Genomic DNA, 9,842 nt, shown 5'->3' with positions numbered 1-9,842 from the left:
GCGGCCCCGGCGCGATGTTGTCCGGGTCGCGGTGCCCGGTGTGCGCGGAGCCCTGGGTGGCGCCGCGGCTGCTGCCGTGCCTGCACTTGCTGTGCGCGCCCTGCCTGCGGCGGCTGGGGGCGCCGGGCCGCACCGCGGCCCTCAGCGTCCTGTGCCCAGTGTGCGACGCCGAGGTGGCGCTGCCGCCGGGCGGCGTGGCGCAGCTCACCCCCGACTACCTGGCGCTGGGCCGCGGCGCGGCAGCGACCGGGGGGTGCGACATGTGCGTCGACGGGGCGGCCGTGAGGCGCTGCCGGACCTGCGGGGCCCACCTCTGCCTCTTCTGCTCGCGGGCCCACAGGTGAGGGGCCCGTCCGGCCTTCCCGGGCGCAGATGCTTCGGGGCCAGGCCGGGGGGCGGGATGGGAGCTGCCGGTGGAGACCGTGCCTGGAGAGCTGGAGCTACGTGGAGCGAAAGGGGATCACTGGAAGTCCTGGCAGCCCGTGGCTGCGTGGTTGCTACCTGCTCACCAGCAGGTAGGTCATGGGACCTACCCATGTGCTGGCCTGTTAGGAGCAGTGATACTGTTCCTTTGCAGAGCATTCACTGTTGCAGAGTTTAATCCTGTTAGAATACAGGAAAGCTGAAGCAATGCCAGCAGAAGGGAGCTTTTTACCTTTGAGATGATCACATCAGTAGGGCAAGAAGAAGAGATGACTGCAGCAGAGGTGGGAGCTGGAGAGGAGGAGGCTGCAGTGGTCTTTGAGCAGGGCAGAAGAGAGAGCAGTGCTGTGGAAGAAAAGTGACGGGAGATCCTAAGGGCCTTCTGAAGCAAGGATGTAGCAGGCAGGACTGGAAAAACATCCAGTAGCACTAGCCAGAGAAGTCTGGGTTAATCCACTTGGCCTATTCCTTCCACACTTACTGCTCCTTTCCACTTTTAAGAGCAAGTTGTTTTCCCCAGAAGTTGCTGAGGAATATTCCTCACTGCCCTACCCACCTACAGATATCAGTACCTGTTGTAAAAGGGCTCAAACTCTTAGTTACCTTTCATTTGGAGCTCTACGTTTCAGCATAGCGTTTTGATTAACTAATGCCTTATACCCTATGCAAGCTGCTGAACAGTAGTAAACTGAGACCTTGAATAGCGGTGTGTTATATTGATGGGAATAACTGCACAAGGTATAAAGCAGTAGAAAATTTGTCCCAGCTACCTGCTTCCCGCCTTATTTACTGATAGTATTTCCTTGCCTCATTAGTGTCTGCAAACCTGCACCTCATTTTTGTTGTTGGCAAAGCAGACCGAGGGCCAAGGAAGACCATTTTGAAATAGTTTCCAGGGGTGTAGGGAAGGTTTCTAAAGACCTGAGTGCTGCTGTCATGCTTCTTGGAACAAGTGTTAAAGGTTGAAGTCAGGGAAGTGTGAACGTGAGGGGTGTTATGCAAATGGTGCTAGAAAGCTTTAAAACTGTGCTGGACCCGAGGGAGATTGTGGGGAAGTGAAAAAAGGAGCGTAATGTCCATGTTCTGCCCCATGACAAGGCTGCTTTGTGTTGCCAGAACAACTCTAGAGCTTCCTCCAAGAGTACTTCTCTGCCTATGGCTTGGAGCTCCCTTCACAGTTGCCACATGTCAGCTTATGCATATGCAATCATTAGCGCAGGAGGCAAGGAAGGCAACAGTTCTTTTATATCCTCGTCACTAACTAGCTTCCAGTGTCCAAAATAGCATAAAATGGAAAAAAATCTAGTGCCACTCTGACCTGGTGGATGGCTGGATAATCCCCAGGCTCTTTGTCTTTTCCTCTGAGCAGAATCTAACCCAAAACCCAGAAGGAAATGGAGTTTGACTTTTGGAATATTAAATGTTTTACCACAGACTGTCATCTGGCTCTTGCTTGAGCTAGATTTTTCCCTAAGGGGTATTAGAGCTTATTTGCCTCAGTGAATTTGAAGTTGGTGAAAATCATCGGGCTGACAGCTGAGGAGCCTGATGCCTCCTGTGCCGCTGCAGAAGTGACTGTTAGTGAACAAATTAGTTTTCAGGCACCTCCTGCCAGCTCGCACTTTGCAGTGCACACCACCCTCCTGCTGTCTTTGTCACAGCAGGCTCTGGGGGTAATTGCAACTACCCTACTTCTGTCAGGCTCCATGAAGGGGCTGCTGGCGGTAGCTGCCAGACAGCCCATTCCCTGGTCTGTGTGTGACAGTGGTGGGGCACACAATTCTTCTGTCTGAAAATAATATTGACAGCACTCAAGGAGCCTGAGAGCAGCCTCTAATGAGCTGTTTGCAGATGCTGTCCTCTTTTGTCTGAAGCTGTGTCCCCAGGAGATCACCAGTCCCTTTGTGCAGTGTGAATTTTGGCAGAGACGGGAGGGAACAGTGCTCACCATGACTTGCAGTCTGTATAGACTGGCATTCACAAGGGGTCTTGGGCTAGTTCATGGGTGTTTGTATTTCACATCCTGTATGCAGAAGGTTATGTGGGGTTGCTCCCTTCCAGGAGACAGAAGAAGACGGCTTCTCACACTGTGGCAGAGTTGGAGAACATCAAGGATTGCAGCCAAGCTGGGAAGCCTCTCTTCTGCCCTTCCCATCCGACAGAGGAGCTAAGGCTGTTCTGTGAGCAGTGTGACTGGCCCATATGCCGGGATTGTGTTATAGACGGGCACCAGCAGCACCCCTACGACTTCACCGGCAATGTCATCTATAGGCATGGGAACTCCCTGCGGGAGCTGCTGAAGAGCATCCAGCAGCACATGGACACCCTAGAGGATGTGCTAGACCAAATTGATGACACGGGCAATGCCATCCACAGTCGCGCGGAGGCTGTGGCCGCAGAGATCTCTCTGTTTGCCGATGGGTACGTGAAAGCAATTGAAGAGCACCGGGACCAGCTGCTGAAGCAGCTGGAGGACTTGAAGGTGCAGAACGAAAATCTGCTGCACTTGCAGAAGGCCCAGCTGGAGCAGCTGCTACTGGACATGAGGACTGGCATGGAGTTCACAGAGCACTTGCTGGCGAGGGGCTCAGATCTGGAGATCCTCATCACCAAAGGGGTGGTGGCAAGCCGGCTGGCGAGGCTGAACAGCGTTGCTTACAGCACCCACCCCAGTGTGGACAATGGGATCCAGTTCTCTCCCCAGGAGAGGGCTGGACAACGCTGTGGCTATGAAGTTTTTGGGGCCATTCTCAACAAAGTGGTCGATCCAGCCAAATGTACCCTGCAAGGGGAAGGTAATGGGGTACTGTGCAACAGTGTAATGGCAGCCAGCTGTACCCTAAAGTCACCTTTCCATTCTCAGCACCCACCTGGGGTGCAGCTCAAGGCACTGTTGGCTCCCCGCTGTTTGGGGATTGACTAGGGGAAAAGGTGGAGGATGCACAGCATAGTAGAGCCCTGTTAGAGGTTGCATTCCTCAGACTGAGGGGCTGCAAGAGCTGTGCTGGGTGGGGAGCCAGAGCTGTCCCCAGCCACATCTAACAGAGCATACTGTAGCTGCCCTCTGCAGTGTTACTGACCTCAATGTTGGGTGAGGTGTGAGGAGAACAAACCTTAGGCCAAAGACCACGGTTTACTCAGGGGATAGCAGTGTTGCCTTCAATAGCAGAATGTGCTGTTTTCACAGTGACTGTGGTTCTGCAGCATGGGTCCAGAGAGATCCCCTCTGTAGCTGACCAATTATGTTCTCCTCGTAGCTTCTGCTGAAATTGCTGTGGGATTTCTTGGCGTACATGGTAGCAGGGGTCCCTGCTTGCCAAGGACTTAGAGTAGGGCCAGTGAACAGATAACGTTCAGACCAGCCCTCAGAGCAGAGCCACCTCAGGTCAGTAGTGGCCTGCTCAGGGCCTGTTCGGTCCCTTCCATGCCAAGGGGAAGTGCTGAGGTCCTGGGGGCAGAGCCCCACACTGCACAGTGGGGCTGTCCCTCCTGTTGTATGGTGCTCTTTGAGGCACGCTGGGCACAGAGAAACAGCCCGATATCTCCCAGCACCTGTGCCTGTCCACTGTCTCCTGGTCCCTAGTGATATATATTTACTTTTTCCTGTGGATGGAGAGGAGCTGTTACACCCCAGCGGCAGAGTCCTGGCTGTGCCCCAATGGGAGTGGAGCACTGCAAAATGGATGGGAGGTGGGAGTCGCTTCTGGTGTGAATTCTTTCTAGCGCTGTTTCTCTGCCTTTCAGATCTCCACAATGCCCGTCAGAACCAGCTGACTGGCTTTACAGTGCTCTGCAATGACACCACAGGGGAGCAGATGGGGAGAGGAGGAGAGACCGTGCAGGTCACTGTCACTCACAAGGACAAGAGGGACTGGTGGGTATTTTCCCTGAGAACACCCCAGTCCTGGGGTTTACCTTTCTGTTTCTGTTACAGGCTCCCTTAGCCTGGCTCTGTCCTTGTTTGGGCAAGTGGGAGGAAGTGCTCCAGCACATGGATCAGGATCTAAGGGGGAAAAGGCACAGCCGTTCTTCCCCCCAGTATAGGAATTCTTCTTAGTGGTTGTTTGTCACTGCGTGGAAGTTGATAATATCAGCTTAGATTTGTATCGAGTCTTTCAGTGGTTTGAGACTTCTTAAAGGATTCAGCTCACAATGGGTTTTAATCATGGTCAGAGTGAACAGTTGGAGCTTCACCCCTCCCAGCAGGCACCCAGGCCTCCTGCTTTTGTTAACATCGAATGCATGTAAAATATAGGAGTGCAAGACCGACCATCCCGTGTCTGTCAGAGTTCACTAAGCACAAGAGCACAAGATTAGATGGAAGCGCTTAATTTGTGTTCTGGAGAAAGTATCTTTGCTGTGACTTCATTGAGCTTTCTCCTACAGTTACAAGTGTTGAATGCTTTCACATGTTTGGAGGTTCTCAAGCAAAAGCAGGGAAGACCACACCTGACTCCCTAAGTGTTTCCACAGTGAAAATGACCAACCAGAACAAATTATTTTGGAAGCTGTTTTCAGGCCATCGTTGTTACTATAAAATGATGAGGCATTAGTGCAAATGCAGAACTATTTGTGGGTCAGTTCTTAAGGAAAACATCTACTCAGTTTTATATTAGGTACATTGCAGCTGGAGCAAGATGCTAGCATAGCTGTTGGTGGGTTGATGCGATGAATAAGGGGATGGGTTGCTGGAACTCCTTGCTGTGGGGAAGTACTGACAGCATACAGAAATAATGCTGGGTGAACAGATGACTGTCAATAAAGCAGCATTGCCCAAGGATGTTGCTCCAACGTACCTTCCTTCATTAGGTGCAAGTATGATGTGTGGAGGTGCGTTTGGGGTAGAGGTCACTGTGGCCACACTAACTCAGTTTCTTATTTTTGTGTACATGCAGTTGCTACACTGGTTGCTGAAAGCTGTCTGGCTCTGGGGTGAGGCACAGCAGCTACTGAAGAGCCTGAAGCCTCGCCACACAGTTCAGGGCAGGAAATGATGTGGGCAGCTGTATTGATGTGAAATGATGGGGGGTGGGGAACACGCCCTACAAATCTGGAAGGTTATGAAGTGTCATGTCATGGGGTGTAAGAGACTAATTAGTGAGGATTAGGAAGAACACCTTCCTTGTGCAGAGCTCCCTGATAACTGTGGAAGCTCTTTTCATCTTTCTGTGAAGTGGGCAGAGAGTCCCAGAGTAACTACCTGACACTTTTTCCCCTGGCAGTGTGTCTACCAGGGTACCTTGTGAGGTTCACTTTGCAAGGGGAGAATTTCCCAGCAGAGACCTAGAACTCCTCAGAGTATCAAAGGGAAGAGTTGAGGTCAATATAGTTGGGACAGTGGTTGAAGTGATTCAGACCTGCCCTGTTTGTGCCTTTACTCATGGGCGCTTCTGGAGGTAACCGCTGTCTGAAGGTGCGAATCATTTCTAAGGGCTCATATCTGGTGGTATAATCTGTCCTGTGAGTACGCTGTCATTTGCTACTCTTTCTCACTCAGCAGTCTGGGTTGCTACAAATCCTTGCAGTGCAGCTAGCTTTGTGTGACTTCCTTTATATGGTTATTGCAGCTCCCAGGGCAGGTATGTGTGAAAGCTACACTGTGCTTGAGCATTGCTCATGCATCTTGTTGAGCTTGCTTGAGACCTGCAGCTTCTGAACAAGGCTAGGGATAAAGACCCAACCACAAATCTAGGCCCAACAATTGTTCACACTTAAAGCAATTTTCTATCAGTCACTGACCTCTCGGTCTTCTCTCTGTGTGTTCATAGTACAGTCAAGGCAACAGTGTATGATAACAGTGATGGGACCTACCATATTTCCTATAGCCCTGAGGAGCCAGGCTTGTATGCTGTCTGCGTCTGTGTGAAAGGGCAGCATGTACAGGTAGTGTTTGTTTTGTGCTGGTTCTTCTTTACCTGCTTTTCTTTTCTAAGTATTTGCTTTAAATCTTTCTAAGGATTGCCTTTGCTACTTGACAGTTTAAGGCTGGGCTTACTGACCTGTGACTGACAGGATCACCCAGTTGGTTTTTAAAAATGCAGACACAACATTTGATAGCATTCACTGCAGTAGTCTCTCTGCTTGCTTGTCCTCTGCAGGGTTCTCCATTCACTCTGACTGTGAAAAACAAGTTCCGCAAGCACCAAGGTGTGTTTCACTGCTGCACGTTCTGCTCTAGCAGAGGCCGGAAAGCTCCTCACTGTGCCTGTGGTGGGACCATGCCAGGTGAGGGCTCAGCTTTCCCTTCACTGCTGGAGTCAGGAGGGTTTGTTGCATCCAGTCCCACCTCGTGTAGGTAGGTGTGAGTAATTACTCCAGGCCCAACTCCTGCCTTGCACATGTACCAGACCTGTGACAACCTGCTTGTACATATCTTCTGGTAGGATGGGATCACAGCAGTGAGAGATGCAGTGGGACACACTGAGGGTCTCTGTAACACACTGCATGTAGAGAGACCTGAATCAGCTCTGTAGGAGATGGGACAGAGCAGCTCTGTCCAAGGATCCTACTTTTATCCCTTCACAGGGAGGCTAAGCAATTCTGTGGCTATGCTGATCCTGTTCCAGAGTTGACACATTGGGAACCATGTTGGCTGTGTCACACAGTGCCCAATGCTGTTCTCTGGAGAAATCTTGTTCCTCATTTAGGATGAGAGTTCGTCTCCCTTATTTGTTTAATCTCAACCAGCTTCCTTGTCCTTGAGCTGCATGTGTCATCGTGAGTTTTGCATGTTGTAAGTACAGAACCAGCCTCTTCCCTTCTCTGTGTCTGTCTCTGTCAAGGGCACAGCCATAGCCACCAGTGGCTGGCAGGAGGTTCTGCAGGCCTACGTCTTGCTTTACACACTAAGTGAGGAGAGAAATCTTCACCTTTCCCAAGCAATTGGAAGGGGGAGTTGTCCGTCCCCCATCCCCCCCCCCCAGCAGCTTGTGCTCCTTTCTTTAAGGAGCCCTGGTAGTGTTGGCCTTGAATATCTTGTGCTCTCATCAGCACATGCTCCTTGTCTCAGCCAAGTCTGGGGCCAAAGCGCTCTCTGAAAGCCCCTGACACACTGTGATTCTTTGACAAGTTTTTGGTGGAGCTCATGGTGCCTCTTCTCTTGCAGGTGGATACCAAGGCTGTGGCCATGGACACGAAGGTCACCCCAGCTGCCCCCACTGGTCATGCTGTGGACAAGTCATGGAGAGTTCCGAGTGTTTGGGTGGGCCACCCAGTGATACATCTCAAAGGAGTTTGCTCAGGACAGTAGCTCTCTGAGCAGCCAGGTGAGCCCCTGGGAACCCAGGGCCATCCTACTGGCTGCTATATAAGCACAAGCCATGAAGATCCCCACAATCACTGCATAGCCCTTGTTGCCAGACAGCGGCATCCCACTGGGTGTGAACCTTGAGAGGGGCATGAGGGGAAAATAAAATTGTGCCTTATGTTCTACCTTGGGGGTATGTGTGCAAAGTTGTTTCGTGCCTGAACAGGAGCAAACGCTAGGAATTGTCACTGGCACCCACACTTTGAGGATGTCAGGCCTGTGGGATTAGGCTTTGAGGTGACACTCAGTCTGAGCAGTTACCTCCCAGAGAGTCAAGATGCAGCTCATTCTGCAGGATCAACAGTCTCTGCTCTCCTTCTCAAAAAATCCGAAGCTGCTGGTTGGGTAACATTCCAGAGGGTTTGCGTTAATGCTTTGGAAAGGCTTAGCAGCCTGAATATGGCTTCTGCCTCTCACCAGACACGGGGCTGGATTTCAGCCTTGTATGTTTGTATGTAGCACAGTCACTCTCTCCAGAGCTGCTACTGTGTTTGCAACTCCTATCTTTTCTCCAGGTGGGCTGTGATCTCATTACACCTTCCTTGCAAAGTAGGAGCAAAGCAGATTAGTAATGTGTTTGAAAGAAATCCAAGGAAAACCCATGGCATTGATGGGAACAGCAATCAGAATGTCATTCACTCAGTGTGTATGTTCTCCATGGAGATGGTGTGGGACATTGTGCTGCTCGGGGTGATAATGAGAGAGATTCAGAAGAACACATTTGGTTTGATTTGGTTGCAGTCTGAGCATCTGTAGGAGCCATCCATGCAAGTTTGCAGAGTTCTGTCTTGACTGAGGCAATTGGGGAAGAGCAGCAGCAGAAGCTGGAATTCAGCAGAGCTTCTGCATTTGTTTTGCACAGTCTTGGCTGCTTTCTGAGTATTTTTAGGAGAAGAGATTGTCCCATTTTCCCTAGTGAAGGGGCATTTGATGGGCTCATATGCTGCCAATGCTACCAATCATGGAGAAATACGCTCCTGTGAAGAGGAGGAAGAGACCCTTTCCTGGAAGGGCAACTTCTAACCTGCGAATTGCTGCCTGGGTGAAGCAGACACCTTGGATGCCTTCCTAAACAAAACAAGTTCATGTCATTGACAGTGGGAATGCTACCGCCCTGGGGGTAACCCCACTTGTAGGTGTGTCTTGCTAGGGGCTCATCATGCTGCCTGGGGAGGTGGAGTGGGGACAAAGGTCCATCCATTGGTTATCTGGGGGGAGGAATGCTGCTCTAGTGTCAACAGTAGGGACTGGTTCTTGCTTTCTGACTGATAATAGTTGGGTTGTAAATAGTAAGAATCTTCATTGTCTGTTTGCTAGTTCAAACCTCAAAGATTCTTACTTGCTCTTACCTCTTACAAAGCTGGTTTTGGAGCCTCTTCTTCCCAGCAAAGGAGATGGATATCCTTAAGCAAATGCTATTCATAGCTTTCCATTAATCATCCAGAAAGAATTATTAAACAAATGGGCAAAGGTTAAGCAGTCTAAATCTCCAAGTTGCTGACTCTGAAATTTCAAACTGAAAGTTTAGCTTGAGTTAGCCTTTAATGAAACAAACGGTAACTCTTTCCTGTCCCTGCTATGTGCATGTCAGTGCTCAGTACAGTATGTCATGTAAAAGGAAATACCTTGTTTTCTGTGTCTTTCTATTTCTTGCCCCCTTCATGCATGTTGTTTTGTATCAGAGCTTCCATGCTGTGTTACAGAGGGGACACATAAGCACTGCACTACCTTCTGGATACATCATTTCTGTCTACAAATATCATAGTCCTTTCAGACACAGGAATGTGTTTTCATGTTGGGCATCCCTTACACACCCTGTAGCTGACATTTTCCAAGAAGTTGTTTGTGAGCATTACACCAGTAACATATAAACCTTCAGGGAACTGCAGCCAGCTTGTGCTAAGCTCTACATTTGACATGGAGAGAACAGTTGTACTGACAGTGTGGGGTGCTGATCCTGCCAGGGTCAGGACCTATTGATCTTTTTTTAGACTTGAAGGCTCAGTCAATCCCAGGGATTATGAGATATTGACCTGTTACCACTGTTTGGATGAAGAGGGCTGTGCATGAGGATAGCCTGAAGAATCATGTGCAGAAAAGCTATTAAAGGACC

At 50.2% G+C, this 9,842-nt stretch overlaps 1 protein-coding gene across 5 annotated transcripts; it reads left to right on the top strand.

The window, feature by feature from the left end:
• Positions 1 to 7,854, top strand: TRIM45 (tripartite motif containing 45). Of its 5 annotated transcripts, none has more exons than XM_067289823.1 (6): positions 1 to 340; positions 2,485 to 3,218; positions 4,168 to 4,297; positions 6,192 to 6,306; positions 6,522 to 6,570; positions 7,529 to 7,854. In XM_067289823.1, exons 1-6 carry the CDS (start codon positions 15 to 17, stop codon positions 7,678 to 7,680), a joined length of 1,506 nt encoding a protein of 501 aa, XP_067145924.1. In that variant the 5' UTR covers positions 1 to 14; the 3' UTR covers positions 7,681 to 7,854. The 5 variants fall into 5 exon arrangements, with proteins under 5 accessions (XP_067145924.1, XP_067145923.1, XP_067145922.1 ...); XM_067289822.1 differs by having other exon boundaries at positions 6,522 to 6,648; XM_067289821.1 differs by having other exon boundaries at positions 6,522 to 6,718.
• The last annotated feature ends 1,988 nt before the right edge of the window (positions 7,855 to 9,842 follow it).

The sequence above is a fragment of the Apteryx mantelli genome, chromosome 1, assembly GCF_036417845.1.
Source record: "Apteryx mantelli isolate bAptMan1 chromosome 1, bAptMan1.hap1, whole genome shotgun sequence".
In the NCBI taxonomy this organism is placed as follows: Eukaryota; Metazoa; Chordata; class Aves; order Apterygiformes; family Apterygidae; genus Apteryx; species Apteryx mantelli.
This window is presented reverse-complemented; position numbering and strand designations above follow the sequence as displayed.